The 20,643-nt window shown below is 47.4% G+C and overlaps 1 protein-coding gene across 1 annotated transcript in view; it reads left to right on the forward strand.

The window, feature by feature from the left end:
* The window catches only part of LOC100442707 (golgin subfamily A member 6C), a 29,041-nt gene extending 14,300 nt beyond the window's left edge, over positions 1 to 14,741 (forward strand). Inside the window, 18 exon segments of the mRNA XM_054531637.2 lie at positions 2,807 to 2,960; positions 4,643 to 4,762; positions 6,677 to 6,757; positions 7,612 to 7,650; positions 7,938 to 7,988; positions 8,090 to 8,171; positions 8,268 to 8,374; positions 9,417 to 9,503; positions 9,611 to 9,718; positions 9,912 to 9,999; positions 10,394 to 10,923; positions 11,198 to 11,266; positions 12,602 to 12,677; positions 13,113 to 13,204; positions 13,764 to 13,866; positions 13,949 to 14,052; positions 14,142 to 14,295; positions 14,382 to 14,741. Of these exon segments, the coding sequence (XP_054387612.2) occupies positions 2,807 to 2,960; positions 4,643 to 4,762; positions 6,677 to 6,757; positions 7,612 to 7,650; positions 7,938 to 7,988; positions 8,090 to 8,171; positions 8,268 to 8,374; positions 9,417 to 9,503; positions 9,611 to 9,718; positions 9,912 to 9,999; positions 10,394 to 10,923; positions 11,198 to 11,266; positions 12,602 to 12,677; positions 13,113 to 13,204; positions 13,764 to 13,866; positions 13,949 to 14,052; positions 14,142 to 14,295; positions 14,382 to 14,578 (2,242 nt within the window). The 3' untranslated portion in view covers positions 14,579 to 14,741.
* The last annotated feature ends 5,902 nt before the right edge of the window (positions 14,742 to 20,643 follow it).

A 20,643-nucleotide genomic window follows, 5' to 3' on the forward strand; every position in this document is an offset into this window, starting at 1 on the left:
ATGTGCAACAGTGCGATCTGAGCTAACTGCAACCTCTGCCTCCTGGGTTCAAGCAATTCTCCTGCCTCAGCCTCCTGAGTAGGTGAAATTACAGGTGCCTGCCACCATGCCTGGCTAATTTTTGTGTTTTTTAGTAGAGACGGGGTTTCACCATGTTGGTCAGGCCAGTCTCAAATTCCTGACCTCAAGTCATCCACCTGCCTTGGCCTCCTAAAGTGCTGGGATTGCAGGTGTGAGCCACCAGGCCCGGCCCTGAATCTTTTTTATATGCTTATTGGCCATTTTTGTTCTTGTGGGAAGTGCCTGTTTCTCCATTGCCTATTTTCTGGCCAACCTCCAAAGTCACATTTCACTTAATTTTTATCCTGCTGATTGAAAGCATTTTAACTTAGTGATTTTAATGTAAATAGGAGCAGGACAGACTGTAATTACCTATGTCTTGCTCTGCCACCCAGGCTGGAGTGCAGTGGCATGGTCATAGCTACTGCAGCCTTGTACTCCTGAGCTGAAGCAATTTTCCTACCCCAGCCTCCCAAGTAGCCCAGCTAATTTTTAAAACTTTTTATAGAGATGTGAATTCACTATGCTGCCCAGGCTGGTCTTGAACTCCTGACTTCAAGTGATCCTCCCACCTTGGCTTGCCAAAGTTCTGGGATTACAGGCGTGAACTACTGCTCCCGGCCGAGAGCTCATTTTGTTTGCTAGTGGTGTGTTCTTGGTATCTTTTCATATTTGAGACTTTGGTGCTAGTGCTGAAGTATTACACTCGCCATCCGAGGTTTGCAGGACTTTTGTTTTAATATTGAACAGGTGGAACTGTTTAGTTCTGCATCTTTGCATGTATACAAAATGTGCCTACCAGGACTCTGCTTTATACCCATTGAAAGTGAGAAGTAATACAGTGAAACTGCCTGGCTAGAGGTTTTGAAAGAATGGAGTATTCTAGTTTAATTCTATTAACTTGGAAGCATGAAGGTGAAAAAAATTCAAAACTTACATTTCCTGTTAAATGCAATTTGAAAATACAGCCAATGATTCCACTTTTCTTCTCTGGTAAGTTTGGACATTCCGATCTACTTGGTGTTTTATTATAGAACTGCTAGTGTGCCTGAGACTTACATTGGGAAGATACGTTTTTAAAACTTGAGAGGTAAGAGGGTGTAAATGGTACTGTATGAGATCAGGCTGGATGACAACTGACACTTGTAAATATACTTTTTAGACTAAATCTCTGATTGCCACTTGTTTTCTTATTTAACTCATAAAAATAGAACACATTGGATGGAGGGTGGGAGCAGGAAGGAGATTTATGTCTTTTAATTGCATGTCATTGTTTCATATCAAGACAGAACATGTGGTATCCCTGGCTTTGGACCTACAGAAGGAAACACATTTTTCTACCTGCTGTATGCCAGAGGTTCTTGAACACCTGGAGGGATTACTGCAGCACAGATTGCTGAGCCCTACTCCAGAGTTTCTGATTCACCAGGTCCAGGGTGGGGCCTGAGAATTTGCACTTATAAAAAGTTCTCAGGTTCTGCTGGTGCTGCTAGTCCAGAGACTACATTACGGAGAACCACTCTTGTCTACTAACTGTAAATTGTAGAACTCTAGAAAAAAGCTTAGTTTGGTGTGGGATAAGAAGCTCACAGGTTATGGAGCAAATCATGAAAAATTCAACCCTTGATCCCAGCCTAGTGTGGAATTCAGGTAACAAGCAATGCACAGTGACATAACACAATTCTTGGTTTTCGTGATTGCAAGTCATAGCCAAGTATCAAGTGAGAAATTCAGTTTCATTTGCAAGGCTTAGAGAGGCCAGGTGATTCTAGAAAAATAGGCCTTGTATTTGCTTTAAACTGGTAAAGAGCTTTGAGTGCTTATTAAATTGAAAGTTTTGTGTTTTTATTTTATTTTATTATTATTATTTTTTTTGAGATGGAGTCTCACTCTGTCACCCAGGCTGGAGTGCAGTGGCATGATCTTGGCTCACTGCAACTTCTGCCTCCCAGGTTCAAGTGATTCTCCTGCCTCAGCCTCCTGAGTAGCTGGGATTAGAGGTACCCACCACCACACCTGGATAGTTTTTGTATTTTTAGTAGACATAGGGTTTCATCATGTTGGCCAGTCTGGTCTTGAACTCCTGACCTAAGGTGAGCCGCCACACCTGGCCCAAAAGCTTTGTGTTTTTAAAGATATTAGACATGTTTCTTGTTTAAAAAAAATCTTAATAATGTAGGAGAGTAAGAGAAATGTTTTTCCAAAAGAGAGAAATCCTTGTGATTATTTTACCTTATTGGAATGTTGGATAATATAGTCTGCTTCATTAATCATCAAACATACTATGGATTTTCCATTTTTATACGATTTGTGTCTCAATTGAGGTAATACTGGTAATTCTTGGACTCCATCTGAAGATGAAAAATGTAGGCCAAAATCACAGACCATGCATAGAAGCTGGATAATGAAGACAGCTCTGGAGGAACACGTAGACACACACACACTGATACACATATATATAAAGTATAAACACATGTATATTTTAAAGTTTATTTTTAAAGTTTTAAAGCAAAAGCCAGCCCCTCCCCTCTCCTGGAGTGGGTGGCCCCTCCCCGCTCCCAGAGTAAGCAGGCCACACCCCTCGCCCCAAGTGGGCAGGGACAGCAATTGCATGGACAGCTTCCCTTGTGATGCCACAGGTTCCTCTGGACACACTGCTGCCTGGCCACACCTCCTTTCCCTTTCATCTTTCTCATTGACCAATGGGCTTGGAGCATTAAGGCCACGCCCCTATTCTGTGTTCTAGTGGGGTCCTGGTTACGCCTCCTCTGGCTCAGTCACACAGCTGCCCAGTAAGTGACTGGAGGTGTTCGCTGATGTGGCCCCAACCCTGCCTCCCTCCCCACCCCATGATGTTAGAAGAAACTCGACAGAGCAAATTGGCAGCAGCCAAGAAAAAGGTAAAACACACCAGGTCATGGTGCCCCAACCGAACCAGAGACCCCTCTGATGACAAGGCCACTGCCAGAGTCCATATCACTCCTGAGGCACACCAGGCTGGGCCCCCCGACCCTGGTGCCTCTGGGCTCCCCCAACCAAAGTCTTGGCAGTCAGCCCCACCCCTTCAGCAAGCAGCCCAGCCCCTGTCCTCACCAGTCACCCCAGGGTGACTTTGGGTGGGCAACTCCTGGGGATCACCGCTCCATACTTGGCCCTCACATCCTGCCGCCCCAAGCCCGACCTCCCTGGGTTCTTTGGGCATACCTCTCCAAGGACCTGGGTCCCCCAGCTGCAGCCCCAGTCCCTACATTGCCAGTCATCCCTCGGTGACTTTGGGCTGGTGATTCCTGGGGTTCCCTGCTGCAGACTCTACTCTCTCCTCCTGCTGACTCAAGCCTGACCTCCCTGGCCTCTTTGGGCTGGCATCTCCAAGGACCTGGGTCTTGGCCCTACATCCCCCTCCACCATCGTGGATCGGCAACTCAGCCATCACACTGATGTGGTTCCCCCAACACCCAGGAGGAGTGGAATGTAGTGATGTCACAGTCCCCCTAGGAACTGTCATTACTGCTGCAAGACCAGACTTTGATCTTACGACCCAGTGCCCTTGGCATTCTCACCCCATTTCTAGTTCCTCTGGTCACAGCACAAATTTCCAGCTGGAAGGGGAATGGGGACCATGGGACCTACAAGCAAGAGGTTTCAGGCTGCCTTACTCCCTTCACATAGACATTGGCAGTGTGAAAAGCCTACACTTCGCCCGTGAGCTCAAAATGTTGACAGTTTCTCTGGATGGCAATGGGAGAACGGGTTTGGTTTGGTTTTCTCCCAGGCTTCTACTCTCCAGAGAGACTTTAACATTTTTTTCTGAGTTCTCCACCTCATATTCTAATATTCCGTGGTTCTGGGACCAGACTGCCCTTTAGTCAGTGGTTTCTGAAGTGAGATTTGCTCATCTTCTGTGGAATAGATCTTGGGAAACTGAACTTGACAGCTTGAATCTTCCTCATATCATCTCAACCTGGGGCACTTTGTGTGCCACAGGATAAATGTAGGAGATCTTTCTGAAGCATCAGTTTCCCTTGATTCTCTTGAGAGACAGAAAACATTAATGTACTTAGGGATGACAGTCACATAGGTTTCTAAGAGTATACCAGACTTCTCTCTGAAATGAGGCTTGGGTTGTCCTCTTTCTGATAAATTCCTAGATTTAACAAAAAAAGCTGCCTTCTGTCATGAGGACACATTGATATAAAAGTTTGAGAGGTACTGGTGCACTTCTTCACACTAACAGATGTGTGAGGATGTATGACTCTAAACCACACAGTATAGAGTTCCTGCCTACTTAATGTTTACTTTTCTACCTCTGCCTCTGATTTCGGTCCCTGGCAGCTACTGATTTGTGGCAAAACCCCAGAACTTGGAGTCAGAAGACTGAGTTTAAGTTCCATTATTGCCCCCCTACTTTTTTTAGCCATATCATCAATCCCTCTCAGTCACTAAGTGATTGCGACAACACTTTGTACAGTTGTTGGTGGCATTAAATCAGATGATGTATGAGTATTTTGTGAAAACTGTAAAGGAGGGTGTGGCTGTAGGGGCTGGTAGTTCTCATGAGTATTACTGCTCTTCCTTCTCACAGTTAAAAGACTATCAGCAGAGGAACAGCCCTGGTGTTCCGGCAGGAGCGAAGATGAAAAAGAAAAAAACTGGCGGTGGCCCTCAGACAACCACTTCTGGTGGTTGCCACTCACCTGGGGATGTGAGTATTGGCTGGCCAGGCTCCTGGGGACAGGGGGCCCAAGGGGCAGTAGAGGGTAATTGTTAAGGTTGCTGGGTACTGGTTAAGAATTCTGGGTTTGAGTCCTGCCTCTCCGTCTGCTAGGGATCTGATTTATGGCAAATTGCTTGAGCTCTTTGGGCCTCTCTTTTCACATCTGTAAAATAGGGGTAGTATGGTTTGACTTCCATTTGTGAAGTTTAAATGAGACTTCTTATTGTCGTTGTTTTTATGTGAATCCCTAGTACATGCCTGCTGTAAACACCCAAGACACCCAGGAAATGGTCATTGCTGCTTGATTTTCCTCATCCCCAGTCTCAAGGGACTGCTGGGCCAATGAGTACTGTCACTTACCATCAAGCTGTCCCTTTAGGAGTCACTGAAAGGGCCCCAGGTTGTGGTGAGGAGAGTCCCAGGCACTAGGAGTAAGAGAAGATCTAGCTTGCCACCAGCTTGCTGGGTGACCACAGAAAAATCACTTCTTCCCCTGGGCCTCAGTTTCCTCCTCTGTAAGATGATACTGGATAAGATCAGTGTCTTTCAAACTTGTTTTTTAGCTGGAGCCCCCTTAGTTCAAGTGAACCCTTACTCAGAAGTCTGTTTTTTATTTTAATGGAATGGAGGTCTGGAGCTCTACCAGATTCATCGCCCATGTCCTGGGCCTGAGGAGAGGGGTCCAGTGAGCATCTTAAGAGCTGCATTGGTCAGCTGACTCCACTCTGTGACTGCATCACTCAGGGGACTTTTCCACCTATTTGTTCCTGCCCCTGGCAAGGCAGCAGGTGGCCATTTGGAAGAATGGGACAGGCCATGGTTTTAATCTCCTCTGCTCTTCTTCAGCGTTTCCTTTTCCTGAACCCCCATCTTCCTCCTACCCTGACTTTCTTGCTTCTCTCTAAGTCACTTCTGTCTTTCGCCTCCTGCGCTTGTTTTTCCCTTGTCACCTCCTGTAGATTCAGGACATTCTGAAGGTGCTGGTGTCCAACCTTAACCATTCCAATGGGGTAGCACTCCCCCACTGAACAAGTGGAAGGTGAGGCAGTGCCGAGACCCCTCTCTGGCTTGCTGCCTGCAGCTGTGCATGCCCCTGAGGCTTCTCTGGTTTGGGGGATACTTTGCCTCTGGCTTATTTTATGTTGCTGCCATTAACCTTCAGCCTGTTTATGTCCACTTCTTCACCTGCTTGACTGATAGGGTTTTTTCCTTCCCTGCATCTTTTGTCATCTTCAAAATGATGAGACATACCTTAAAGTTTAAAAATAATTTGGGAATAATGTACAGAGCAGGCATGTGGGATTTAGGGCTTTCTTCCCCCCTTTTTTTGTGACAAAGTCTCACTCTGTCACCCAGACTGGAGTGCAGTGGTGAAGTCTCGGCTCACTACAACCTCTGCCTCCCGGGTTCAAGCGATTCTCTTGCCTTAGCCTCCTGAGTAGCTGGATTACAGGCACCTGCCACTATGCCCAGCTAATCTTTGTATTTTTAGTAGAGATGGGGTTTCACCATGTTGGCCAGGCTGGTCTCGAACTTCTGACCTCAAGTGATCCACCGTCTCTGCCTCCCAAAGTGCTGGGATTACATGTGCAAGCCACCATGCCTGGTCCCTTGCTGTTTTTATACTTTATGTCCATAACTGTTTCCCATGTAAGTTTTTGTTTTTTTGAATTTCTCATTTTTATTACCCCTGCATCATCTGCTACCCTGAAGGATCTGGAAGTAAGAGGCCCTGGGCTGAGGTGCAGTGACTCTGCAGACCAGCCCTCCAACCTCCTCTCACAGCGGGGGCTGGGTGCCCCTCTGCCAGCTGAGACAGCCCACACACACCACAGCCCTAATGATTGTTCTCTCTACCTTTCCCTGCAATTGTCCTCCAACTCCTCTCTGCATGCGCCTCAGAGCCAGTACCAAGAACTGGAAGTAGCCCTGGACTCAAGCTCCGCAACAATCAATCAACTAAATAAAAACATAGAATCATTGGTAAGAGTCCAGTGGGGTCCCCTGATTCCACGCTGCTAATCCTGGGCCTTAGTTTCCCCTTGGGGCCCTGAAGAAAGGGGCTGAGGGCCCCTGGTGCAAAGGGCAAATGGGGAGCTGGAGTACTCAGGTCTCACCTGGGGGGACCCCAGAGCAAGGAGCATGCAACATGGCTCTTCTGTTGCTGCCCTCTTTGCTGACTCTCTCTTCTTCAGACATCCCTGCTCCAGTCCTTGCTACACACACCCTGGGGTTGTCGCCTCTCAGGGAAGTGAGGATTGTCAGGGGCCCCATATTTCTGCCCTGACTCAATCCCTAATTTGCTCTTTGAGTCTGCACAAGCCACCTCTCCTCCTTGGGCTCATGTTTCTGGAAGAGGTAGAGAGTATCAAAGGTCTCTGTTAGCTCTGAGAGTCCAAGATTTAAAGGCCCCTAGAATGGAAACCTCAGGGCCAAGGGCTCCTGTCTGTCCTTTTCTGTCCTGTATCTCTGCCGTGAAGAACCGTACCTGGCCTGTATGTGCTCAGTAAATGTTCCTTGAATGAACGCACCTTTCTAAATCACAAGCTGGCAGAAGGGTGGGCCTTTCTCAGACTCCGTCTCTAGAGGTTTATGTTCCTGTACTTTTGAGAGAATCCAGATTCAGACTTTGAGTTCTGTGGCTGTGGGCAAAAACCAACAAAGACCCACACCCTCTGTCCTTGGGAGCTTGAGGAGGGTTGACCAGTTCATGTTGCCATTGGGTCTGAGAACTTTGCCTTTAAAATCCATTTCTGGCCCCTGCCTACCGCTTCCTGGTCTGGGGAATAGAGTTGAGGGGGCCACCCTCAGTCACCTGAATTTGACTCTCCCCACAGAAACAACAGAAGAAACAAGTGGAACATCAGCTGGAAGAAGTAACGTGATTTCTTTGTTTGCTCACAACATGACTGCTGGGTTTGGGGGGCACTCAGATGTAGAGGCGCCAGTCTCGTCTCACCCACCCCCAGCCTGGGAAAGAAGGCTCACCCCTCAGATTCCACCCCATGCCCACAGGGTCCCTGATAACCTGGTCCCATGGGTGGGCCTGTCCTGGGGCATTGGTGGCCCTGTCCTGGGGCATTGGTGGCATTCTGGGGGCATGTCTCTTGCTGTGCCATCTCTGCCTCCCCCTGGTAAGAGCTCTGTCTTCCTCTTCCTATAGGAAAAGAAAACCAACAGTGAAATACACAAAGCACAAACGGAGCAGTTAGAGGTGAGTGGGAAGGTGGGGAGTTTTCTCCTGTCCTTCAGAGAATGTTTCTTTCCTTCTCTTTCAGCGCTTGCTTGGCTTTTCTCCCAAACATGCAATTCCAGACAATCAACATTCTCACGTTGGAAAAGGCAGACTTGAAGACCACCCTTTACCATACTAAACGTGCTGCCCGACACTTCGAAGGTGGGAATCTGGGCACCCTGTCATCCTTCAACCTGTCACTTTGACAGGTCTTTAAGGGGAGTCCTTTGGGTCCCATCTCAACCTCTGTCATTACAGAAGAGTCCAAGGATCTGGCTGGCCACCTGCAACACTCTTTGTGGTGTATTAAAGAATTGGAGTGGGCTCTCTCTGCTGTGTCTACACAGCAGCAGGAAGAGGACAGGGTGAGTCCAACCAGCAGCCCCATCCCCTGGCAGCCTGGCTTCCCAGATGGAGGAGTGAGCCTAAAGGTCCCTTCTGCAGGATGGAGTGTCCTGCCCAGAAGGCAGCATGGTCATTTCTCGCTGCTTTTGTGTATGGTTGTTAGAGGCAGCCTGGGGCTGAGTCAGCTGCTGTGGGTGAGTTGGGGGGCACTGTGGGGAGCGAGCACTGAACGCAGAGCTTGGAGGCCAAGTGCCTGCCCTGCCCTTACCTGGTTGTGGCCTTGGCCAAGTCCTAGGTGGGGTATTGGGTACTTGTACTGTGAAGGTATAGTAGAGTACCTTTAGTATGTTACCATTTCTGTAGAGAGAGGTAAGGGGTGTGTGTGTGTAGTGTGTGTGTGTGTGTGTGTCTGTACATACTATGATAATATACATAAAACATGTCTGCAAGTGTTCGTAAAAAACTCAGGAGAGAGTAACAGGGTGGCTGGGAGACACTTCCCTTCTGTACCTACTGAGTTTTGGACTATGCAAATGTATCATCCTTTCAAAAAGTGAACAAAAGATTAATTTCCCCCTTTCTATCTGTGCCCCCATCCCCAACAAGAAAAAATGGGCTTAGAGAATTGGATAGACCTGGGTGTTCAAATCCCAGCTCTGTCTAAGTGATCTTAGGCAAGAACTTGACCTCGAATACTCCATGTTTTTCATCTACACAATAGAGGTAATCCTAGTAACTGTCTCACGTGGTGTTTGTGAGGATGAAATGGGATTGTAGCATGGAACCTGGTGAAGCACTCCATGACGGCTCAAACAGTGGTAGTAATAACAGTAATAACAACAGCAATATTATCTGAACTCTCTGGGCCTCTGTTAGCCAGCTGTAAATTCAATTTCTTTCCCTGTCCCTTCCAACTTTACTGAGTTCTTTTGAAAACCAGACCATGGGCTTGGAAATGCCTTGATCTTTACTGACCGAGTTGTATATTAAGCCTAGCCCTAGCCCTTTTAAGGGGCACTGCCCGGGCTCCCAGATCGAAACTTCTCACTCTTCACCATCCAGTCCTCGAGCTGCAGTGAAGCAGTTCTCCAGCGGCAGTTACATCAGTCCATAAAGGAGCGGGCACTGCTGAACGCACACGTGACACAGGTGAGACTTTGCAGAGGGAAGGATGTGGAAGGAAGATGACTCCAGGTGGCCAGGAGCAGGTGAAGACTAGTGACAGCCCTTCCTAACTTCTGTGCCCATTCTTGCAGGTGACAGAGTCACTCAAACAAGTCCAGCTAGAGAGAGATGAATATGCTCAACATATAAAAGGAGAGAGGGCCCGATGGCAGGAGAGGATGTGGAAAATGTCGGTGGAGGTGAGACCTGACCCTTCAGCCCCCACTTTAGATAGGTCACTGGATCTTTCTGGGCATCTGTAAAATGGGAATAGTACAGCCAGAGGTGGTCATGGGTCTGGGCTTTGTGGAGGTGGGGGCAGAGAGGGAGATGGTAGCCTGTCCAGCCACCAGCCCCTCTCTCCAGGGCCCTTTCCCCCTGTGCTTTGGGCAGGCTCACACATTGAAGGAGGAGAAGAAGCGTGACACACATCGGATACAGGAGCTGGAGAGGAGCTTGTCTGAACTCAAAAACCAGATGGGTAAGATGGGGCTGTTGTGACCTGGGAGCAGGACTGGCATCAGAGGGCTGTGGGGTGCCTTAGAATGCCCCAGAGAGGTGGGTGGATGGAAGGGCTTTGAGACAGAGGGAAAGAGGTCTGTGCCAGGAGACAGCAAGTCTTGTCATCCCCATGAGCCTCAGGGTCCCCATCAGCAAAGAGGGAGGAGTGCCCGTTGTCAGCCACCCACAGTGCTCTCTATCTGAAAGTGGCTTGGAAATTGGCTACCATCGGGTGCGAGGAATCATTAGCAGTGAGGCCAAGTTTGGGAAGCCTGAGAGGAGCTGTGCATCAAGAGAACGGTTGGTTTTTTTTTGGGGGGGGGAAGGTGGTGGTGGGGAATCCAGAGGCCCTTATTGTCTGCTTCCTTTCTCAGCTGAGCCCCCATCCTCAGTGCCTCCAGGAGGGCCCTCTGAGGTGGAGCAGCTACAAGATGAGGCCAAACATCTGAGGAAGGAGGTGGAGAGTTTGATGGGAAATCTCCAATCTCAGGGGGAAAACAATCAGGCTTTGAGTCTCCTGAGCAAGGAACAAAGGGAGAGCCTTCGGAAACAGGAGCAGAGGCTCCAGGAGCAGGAGGAGAGGAGGCTCCGGGAGCAGGAAGGGCTGTGTGAGCAAAAGGAGAGGCTTCGGGGGCAGCAGGAGAGGCTGCGGGGGCAGGGTGAGAGGCTACAAAAGCAGGAGGTGAGGCTGCGAAAGCAGGAGGAGAGACTGCGAAAGGAGGAGGAGAGGCTGCGAAAGCAGGAGGAGAGGCTGCAGGAGAAGGAAGAGAGGCTGTGGGAGAAGGAGGAGAGGCTACAAAAGCAAGAGGAGAGGCTGCGAAAGCAGGAGGAGAGGCTCGTGCTCTCCCGGAACCAGAAGCTCAACAAGCAGCTGGCCGAGCCACAGTGCAGCTTCGAGGATCTGGTGGGTTGCCCCACCTGGGGAGCCTGCCCTCATCCCTAGCCCTCCAGGCCTTTGTTTCCCCACCTGTAAAATGGGGCAGTGTAGCCCTCACATGAAATGGTACTTCTAAAGGTACCTGTGAGCCAGAGCTCATCAGGCCCTGCTCTGATGGCTGTCGGGGAGAGGGGATGATTTTTCTAAGCTGCCTCTACCTCCCCGGGGCATGGGAGGCAGACACCAAGTTCAGGGGTCTCCAGCTGCAGTGAATGGCCACTGATTGCTTCTTTCTGTCCAGAACAACAAGAACAAGAGCACACTGCAGTTGGAGCAGCAAGTAAAGGAGTTGCAGGAGAAGCTGAGCAAGGTGAAGGAGACGGTAACCTCCACCCAATCCAAGAAGGGCTGGGAGGCAGGCACCAGCCTCTGGGGAGGGGAGGTGCCAGGCCAAAGGCAGCTCTAGCTGGGGGGCAGGTGACCCCAGCATCCTCCAGGGCAGCCCTATAACAGTTTCTTGCTTCCTGCCCTCTGACTTTTAGAGGTGGGTAGCCCTGGACTCCTCCCAGGTCTGGACATCATTATCCCAGCTAGAGGCAGGGAGCCCCCAATCATAGGGGAAGAGACAGTGGTATAAGAGGCTCCTTATGCTGGGGGCGGTGGCTCACACCTGTAATCCCAGCAATTTGGGAGGCTGAGGCAGGAGAATCACTAGAGATCAGGAGTTTGAGATCAGCCTGGCCAACATGGCGAAACCTCATCTCTACTAAAATTACAACAACAAAAACTTAGCCAGGCACGGTTGTGCATGCCTGTAATCCCAGCTACTCAGGAGGCTGAGGCATGAGAATCGCTTGAGCCCGGGAGGTGGAGGTTGCAGTGAGCTGAGATTGCACCACTGCACTCCAGCCTGGGCCACAGAGTGACACTGTCTCAAAACAAAACAAAACAAAACAAAAAAGCCTCCTTAGATTCAAACTGGATTCCGGCCTCGGTTCCACTGGTCACCATTCAACTACTTTTCATCTCTAAGTCTCTGTTTCTTTAACTTCAAAAGGAAGTTAGCATTTTCCTTGCAGAGGTGCTGAGGATTGAATGAGAGAATACATGGAAAGCATTAGGCATGTAGCACACTTAGCAGATGGTGGTTGGCTCCCTCTGCTTTTCCACCAGTCTGTGGCCTACAGTTTAAATGGTGGGAAGAAGGATGTGAGATTTGATGCTGAGGAAGGAGGCATGGGGTTCTAGGCAAGGGAGGAATTCTCTAAGGCCTGGAGCAAGGGGCCAGGGGCCTGGGCAGGTGACAGAACCCCACGGTGCCCTCGCTACCCTATTAATGGGCCCAGAATCTGGAAGCCAGCCACCACGTGTCCTCATGCCCAGGGTCTTCCTGCAGGTGGAGCTGAAGAGCCAAGAGTCTCAGAGTCTGCAGCAGCAGCGAGATTAGTACCTGGGTCACCTGTAGCAGTACGTGGCCACCTGTCAGCAGCTGACCTCTGAGAAGGAGGCGCTGCACAGGCAGTTACTGCTGCAGACCCAGCTTGTGAACCAGCAACAGCAGCAGGAAGCTCGGGGCAACGCGGTGGCTGAGATGGGCCGCCAAAAGTTGCAGGAGACCCAGGGGAGGGAGTTGCTGAGGACGGGGCCCCGAGGGGGATGACTTGGCAACCTCTGTGCCTTCTCACTCTGTTTCCCGTCCCCTTAGGAGCACCTAGAAGCTGGCAGCCAGCAGAACCAAGAGCTAGAGGCCTAGTTGAGCCTCATGGCTCTCCCTGGAGAAGGTACAGGAGACCACTCAGAGGAAGAGGAGAGAGCCCCAGGAGGAAGGAGGGGGGACTGTTAGCAGCATAGGATTGAGGAGTTGGAAGAGACCTTTAGAACAACTGGTCATTATGCTGACCAGGTGTCTGCACTGTGTTCAGCATCAATATGGTGATCTCCTGGGAGCAGGGGGCCACTGGGTTGCCTAAGGATGAGTGAAGTGGCCCAGATCAGAAAGGTAGTCGATCAGAACTCCCGCACCGATGGGTAATGGGACTATGCCTGGGCAATATAGCAAGATCTTGGTTCTTAAAAGGAAAAATAAAGAACAGCCGCTCATTCCCCTCTGGGGAGGGGCTGGCTCAGGGTTACACAATGAGGTAGGCGACAGAGGTGGCCCCACAGTACCTTCCTTGTTGGGTTGTCTGAGGACCCCTCTGGCCACCTCCCCATAGGAGATGGAGGAGGACATCTGGACAGTGAGGAGGAGGAGGCACCTCAGCCTATGCCAAGCATCCCAGAGGACCTGGAGAGCCAGGAGGCCATGGTGAGCCTGACTTTTCCTGCCCCCCTTTGCCACTTTCATCTGTGGTCCCTCCCAGACCCCCTTATGCTTTTGGCTTTCCCCGCCTTCTGATTTCTGTGGACCCTCACCCCTTCCGGGAGCCAGTAGTCAGACACCATTTCTCCTGTGACTAACAGGTGCACTCTGAGACCCCAAGTGAAGGGGCTGTGCCCCACCTCCCTGCCCCATTTGTTCTGGGTATGCCCCTACAAGAATACTCAGCTCTTGCCTTCAGGTGGCATTTTTCAACTCCCTGGAGCCAGTGCCCAGGAGAAGCAGGCATGGCTATGTGGGCAGCGGAAGGTGCGAAGGCTGTGCTGCCAGCACCTGGCTCACCTGGTGGCCTCGGCCTGGAAGGAGCCAGAGGCAGAGGCCCTGGTCCCAGGGACCGGGGGTGAGTTTGTGTGTAGGGAGATCTACCGGGCCCTGCAGGGGGCCATGGAGAAGCTGAAGGTGAGTGAGTCCTGGCATGGGCCAAGAAAAGTGGGGGCGGGGCAGCACAGGTCACTCCCGAGATGTGACCCCATTATTTTGGCTCCAGAGCGGGTTTATGGACTTCCTGGAGGAGAAGGTGGACAGGAAGGAGCAGGTCGAGAAACCAGAGCTTGGATTCATCAAGCTCTCTGGAGCAACAGAAGGCATGAGTGAGCGGGAGGCCAGGGCACGGCAGGGGGAGCTACAGGGCCGTCGGAGGGGCCCCAGCATCTGAGCCTTGTCCTCTCGCAGGAGAGTACCTCACCATATATGAGAGCCAGGGGGTAGTGCCAAACAGGCGGCACCGGGAGAAGGAGGATGTCATCAGGCTGGCCCAGAATGAGGAGGAGATGAAGGTAGGGTGTGCAACATCTCTGCGGGGATGGGGGTGGGTGTGGGCACTGGCGCCGGCTCCGGCGTGGCAGCTGAGCACTTCTCCCTTCAGGTGAAGCTGCTGGAGCTGCAGGAGCTGGTATTGCCGCTTGTGGGCGACCACAAGGGGCATGACAAATTCGTTGCTGCTGCCCAGAACCCTGCTGATGAGCCCCCTCCAGGGGCCCCAGCCCCCCAGGAGCTTGGGGCTGCCGATGAGCAGGGTGGTGAGTAGAGCCCTCAGGCGGGGTGGGCAGGCAGGAGCAGGGGATGCTCAAACTACGCTCAGATCCCTGCCTCCCCTTCTCCAAAGATCTTTGTGAAGTGAGCCTGGATGACAGCGTGGAGCCTGCACCAGGAGCGGCCAGGGAGGGTTCTCCCGATGACAACCCCACTGCACAGCAGATCTTGCAGCTGCCTCCTGTAATGCAGGACACCCAGGAGCACCCAGGCTTGCCCAGCAAACCCTGCATGCCATTCTTTTACCGGGCAGCCAAGAACAGGAGATAAACATCATCATCATCTAAGAGCTGGTCAAGAAATTTAAAAACAAAAACAACAAAAAGTTATGGGGTTAATCTCCTACACAATTCATCTACCTCATTTGAATGTTAGAGCCATTCATGTTTATTTGTGTTTCTAATTTAGTTTAAATTTATTTGTAAAAAGTTAATGGAGAGTGGATCTTTCCCTGATGTTAACTCTAGCATCCTTTAGCATTTTTATTTTTTACTTGATAATTTTAGGTCATTAGCATGCATATCGAGTTTGCCCTTAGGTGGTGGGAGTTCAAACATACAAAGACCCACTATTTGCACAAAACTATTCTTGCTGGTTTGGAATAGACTGCCATGCTTTTTTAATGTTATTGCAGCACGTATATTCATTATGGAATTCAGATAAAATTTGCTTATGTTCTGCTATTGTGTTTGATCAAATCCTAATCACAGTGAGCCCTTCATTAGCTCAATATGTGGTTTGCCCTCAAGTGCGCACTGTTTATTACTTTGTAATATGCCACTGTGAGTACTGACATTTAGAGTTGTTTAAAGGCTGAGAACTGGAAACAGCCTTTCCCCTATTTTCTGTGTATTGGGGATGGGCGTAATAACATTTTGTGGAGTTTTTAAAAATCTCACAGAAGAGGAAAGTGGCCTGCTCTGGCAGGTGTGTGTAGGATAGAGTGTGTTTCATTTGTTCTGGTGCCAAGAATGAGCGCTGTACTATGGTAGTTCCCTTAGGATTTGTATGTGCTCTGGGCTCATGAAGATATTGCATCATGAGCTGCAGCAGTTGTACTCTTTCTCAGTGACCTAAAAAGGGATTATTTCTGAGAAATGAAAGGCTCCCATCTTTGACTGTGGATGTGGAAAACCTTTTCTAGCTTAGAGCATTTATATCTACAATACATTTTAAAGTCAGAGTTCATGTTACCTGTTTTAATCACATGAGTATATGTCCCAGTACACAAAAGGGCACTGGTTGGCATTCTTCTTAATGTGTTTAGTAAAGATCATAAGAAATCCTTTAAGAGTTTAAATGTCCCTGAAACAGGCATACAGGCTCTAGTCAAGAATGAATTCGAGTGAAGGAAAGCTGTGTGACACCTGGCATTCTTCTATGTTCATGGAGCTTCTTTGAGGCTAGAAGATTGATTTTACCATCTAGACCTCTCTGGCTAATACCTATTCTTCAGCCACATTGCTTACTCTGACATAGGAATTACTTATTTTCCTTGAATGGAAAACACTGTAAAAATAATAACCACCATTACCAAAACCAATATATGTGAGAGTACTTAGTTGAAACAAAAAGGAGTTTTAGTAGACAGTATTATACTACATTTGAAAATCAAGGAGAAGTTTATGCAACTTAAAATGTTTACAAGCTGCCATGCAATCTACTGTTTGTGAATGTCAAAGTATTATGAGGAAAAGTGTCTATACAATCACAGAGTTATATTTCCTCACAAAGTTCTTTACGAAGAGTGAAATATGTTTTTATACCTCTCGGTTTCAGTTAGAGGCATATTTTGTGCCATATTTATGTTAATGTGCCTATACATGATGAATGAATTATTTCAGTCATACATTGCCTAAATCATAACTTTATGATGCTTGGGAAAGAATCAACAGCTAAAACTTCATGAAGTCCTAATGTCTGTGTTCCAAATACGTCACATTATTAGGATGTAGGGAGAGATATGTGTGTGCTTCCTGGGGTGGGCATTTCTAGTTACTAGACCATCTCCATTTTTAGCATTTGGCATCCTCATGATACTTTTATACATATGACATTAATAGGAGAGCAATAATATGATTTTACAGATGGAATAACAGATTTGCCTGCATTCACTGAAAGGGTCCAAATATTAATCCCTGTGACTTCAACTGACTCTTCCAAATTGTATGAATTTATCAATGTATTAGATAAACTCAGTTTCAGAATTATAAAGAAAAAATGTTAGACCAACTAATGTGGCTAATTAACAGTAGTATGATTTCTAGCCGGAGAGTTTAAAATGGACTTAAAGTCCTGTTCTTGCCTTTTATTTTCTGAACTTGCTGCTTTTGCATTCTTTGAGTTCAGTTTAAAGACAGTTACTTTAAGTCTATTTTAGACCCTTGGGCTAGAAATCGTACCACTGTTAATTAGCCACCTTGTTTGGTCTAGCAGTTTGTCTTTATAATTCTGAAACTGAGTTTACCTAATACATTGATAAATTATTTCAAAGGTATTTTTATAGTTCAATTCACTTCACTTTTACCCTGATACATATAAATGACTAGGAATGACCTTCAGATAGCGTTTAGCATCTGTAACCAATCTGACAATAATGTGTTCATCAGGTACCTATGGATTAAATCACACACTGGCATATTTAAGCTGAATGTCAGTCTGGAAAATAAACGTACTATATTAACTGAAATACCACTCTTTGTTTAGATATTTTGTCATTTATTTTAGAAAAAGCTAAAAAGAATAGAAATTGTATGATAATAACTTAAGTCTTTCTTCAAAGTGCATGCGGTCCTTTGCAATACCTCATTCAGCCAAGTATTTGTTCTCTTCCTCATTCAGTGTAAGGCAGCTTTCAATTTGCTTAGAAGGCAACATTAGAAGGTTAGAGTTTATCAGAAACAAAGAATTTTAAAGTGTGAGTTCAACTGAATAAATTTGAATTTCTGTAGGAAGTAAAGAATTAAAATACCTATTTAAAGATGCAATATATAAACATTTTTAAAGTATTTGATTAAACCTGATAGGTTTTCCAGAAATGAAAAAAAAAAAATCAGTTCTAAAACCAAAGCTTACATTTAGAAAATGTGAAAATATAAATCAGCCCTATCCATAATATAGTTTCTCTAAAACTTTATCTTAAAGAGTCATTTTAAAAGAATATAACTTTTCATAAATGTAACTGCTATCTTAATGTTTTGAAATAAGTTAAAACACTTTAAAATATGAATACTGTAATTTGAAAGAAAGAAACTGAGGGAAGGAAAAGTAGAGAAAGGAATGCCAATTCCAATGCAAAGCTGTATTTGCCAAGTTTTCTTAGAATGACTTTTACCGATTTATGAATTCTTGTAAACAGAATGTATAATGGAAATACTGAAACACTGTTGCCTAAAGTGGCACTATTGACTGCTACTGTGATGCTACTGTAATGTAATAAATTATTAAATTGTTGCAAAGTACTGTTTTTGCCTTAAAATTTTATGTCTTGAAAACTATAGTATTAGAGGTATTGAGACTGTGCAAATGCTGGGCATGCTTGGCATGAGATAATCAGTTTTTATTTTTACAAAATTGTAATGTAACTATGCAAGTGTGTTTATTAAAAGAATACAAACTAAAAAGAAGTTATGGGATTTAGAAAACATTGTAGGATGAAAAAGTTATGGGATAAAAAATGTAGAAAAGTCATAGCAAAAAATGTTGTGAAAAAAGTATTTAAAGTTTTATGAAAAGTTTAAAAAAGTATTATGAAAAAGAAGTTATGGAATTAAAAAATAAGTCATGGGATATAAATAAAAATAAATAAAAGCAGGCCTCTGTCAGCATAAGCCTGGAGAAGTGGGGCTGGAGTCTCTGCCCCCACCATGTCCCTACCATCCCTTCCTAGTCACCCCTTCACCATTAGGGTAGCAACACAAGACCCCTGTCTAATGGGGAGAGACAAACAGACCCTTTGCCACCTTAACCAGGGCTGAGTCCTTAAATTTCTGAATGATGATGATTGTTATTGAAGAGCCAGAGGCTGGTGGAGTTGGTTTGTTTGGAGGAGGCCTGATGGCCTCCCTACTCTCACCAAAGCAACTTTTCCCTCAGGGGGCTCCCATCTTTTTATTCAGAGAGGCAACTGAGGCGGAGACAGTGGGGCTAACTGTAGAGCAGGCGAGGGCATGGGCTGCTGGGGTGGCCCCAGTGTACGTATAGTATCTGTGTATCATTTTGTATATTCCGGGGGATAGGGCCACCCCCTGTATCGTACCTAGTGGAGGTTGGAGCTGGCATATGGGGAGGAGGCTCTGATCATTATTTGTGGCTGGGAAACTTATTTATTGATAGCATAGGACAGAGGAAGGAGGCGGGGATGGGATTGTGGCTCCCTGTGGATGCGACTTCTGTTTATTTTGCTTTTCATTTTGGAATAAATGGATTTAGCCATACTGCTCGGGCTGGTGTGTTCCTTTTTCCCTCACTGGGTCCTGGAGTTTGTGCCACTGAACGAGGAGCCCCAGAGTGTCTGAGCATGTCCAGCTGGGCTGTTGGGGACCTTCCAGGCCTGTTACCTGTATGCTGCCTAGTGACACCTGGTGGATTTCATGGGGACTGCCATGGCACCTATAGGGCACAGTCTGGCCCTGACAGCCATCAGGCTCAGAAGCCTGATCTAGCGGTGGCCGGAAAGACAGATACCAGCACCCAAGGGCACTGACTTCCATCCACCCCAGGCGTCTTCCCTTCCATCCCCCTGCCTCCTTCTCTCTCTGTCCCTCCAGTGCACCTGGTGACCTGTTCTGTCTGTCCCTCCAGAGTGCCAGCTGCCCTGCAGGCTCCTCGAGGCTGAGTTCATGGCCCTGCCCCTAGTGGCCAGAGTCGGCTTCACAGGATAACAGCCAGCTAAGCTCCAGGGGCTTTCCAGGAAAAGTGTCCCTTGAAAAGGGTGTGGCCTTTTCACTGCTCCCAACAGCACCCTAGAAATGGCTTGGCCTTTTCCCTCCCCTGAGCTCCACAGAGAACACAGCCAGCAGAGGACACATTCCCTGTCATACAAGGGACAGGAAGACTGGTAGAGATGTCAGGCCACAGGCTGCCAGCACAGCACCCCCATGCTTGGCCACAGGAGTGCTGGAGGAATGGTGGGGGCTGGCTGTCCACTGGCTGGACATGACAGGGAGACTCACTGGAGGTGGTGCACTTTGGAGGGGCGATGTCAGGGGACATATTTGGGTCTCAGTAAAGATATCTGTTCTTTTTAAATTTCTGCATCTAGTTGCCTATACCCGATGATGACACATAGCAACTTATTTTTTACTTTCTAAAGACAGGATATCATGCAAAGAGATCAAGCTGCCCTTCTATAAATATAACTCAATTGCCTTCCAGCCATAGGCTGCATGCTTCAAGTTGTTTTCAGAAATAAGAAATGGGTTGATCTGAACCACTTATAGCCTTACATGGAGAGTTCCCACTGTGACCTGTAGCACATGTGAATTGACTTGCTTAATGTATGAAACGAATGGAAATGAGATGAAAAATCCTATTCTCATGCAAGCCCGTTGGGTTATGCAGAGACACAGTAGCACAGACACAGCCCTAACTACAGCCTGCCCTCCGGAAAACATGTATCTGTTCATGTGGAAATGACACAAGTCTAGTGCTTGTCTGAAAGTCATGCAGCAAAACAAAAATGTCTCTGCAAAACCGGGGAGAGTTTTTTACAATGACTTTAACTTTGAGGGTGCTCTTTAGCAGAGGCTTTTGATAAAGGAAGAATCCTATCAACCAGGATCACTGAGGAGGAATGAATTTATAACTACCTTTTTTAAGGCTAGAAGAGACCTTAATTAAATTCCTTCTATTTACAAAGGAGGGAACTGAAGTCCAGAAATGACAAAAGGTTTGGCAGCTTTAAAGAATCCATCCAGCCCCTCCATGAAAAGGAAATAAGCCAACATTGAGTTTCAGTATTCTAAACTTTTGGAAAGTGGTAAAAATGAAGGATATTGAACAAAAATACTAGTTTTTTTTTCTGTCTTGTTCAGTTAGTGTCAACATGCTGTAAGTTTTCATAATTTTTTTTTTTGAGACGGAGTGTGACTCTTGTTGCCGAGGCTGGAGTGCAATGGTGCAATCTTAGCTCACTGCAACCTCCGCCTCCTGGGTTCAAGTGATTCTCATGCCTCAGCCTCCTGAGTAGCTAGGATTACAGGCATGCACCACCACGCCTGGCTAATTTTGTATTTTTTAAATAGACAGGGTTTCTTCATGTTGGTCAGGCTGGTCTTGAACTCCCAACCTCAGGCAATCCACCTGCCTCAGCCTCCCAAAGTGCTGGGATTACT

This window comes from Pongo abelii, chromosome 16 (genome assembly GCF_028885655.2).
Source record: "Pongo abelii isolate AG06213 chromosome 16, NHGRI_mPonAbe1-v2.0_pri, whole genome shotgun sequence".
In the NCBI taxonomy this organism is placed as follows: domain Eukaryota; kingdom Metazoa; phylum Chordata; class Mammalia; order Primates; family Hominidae; genus Pongo; species Pongo abelii.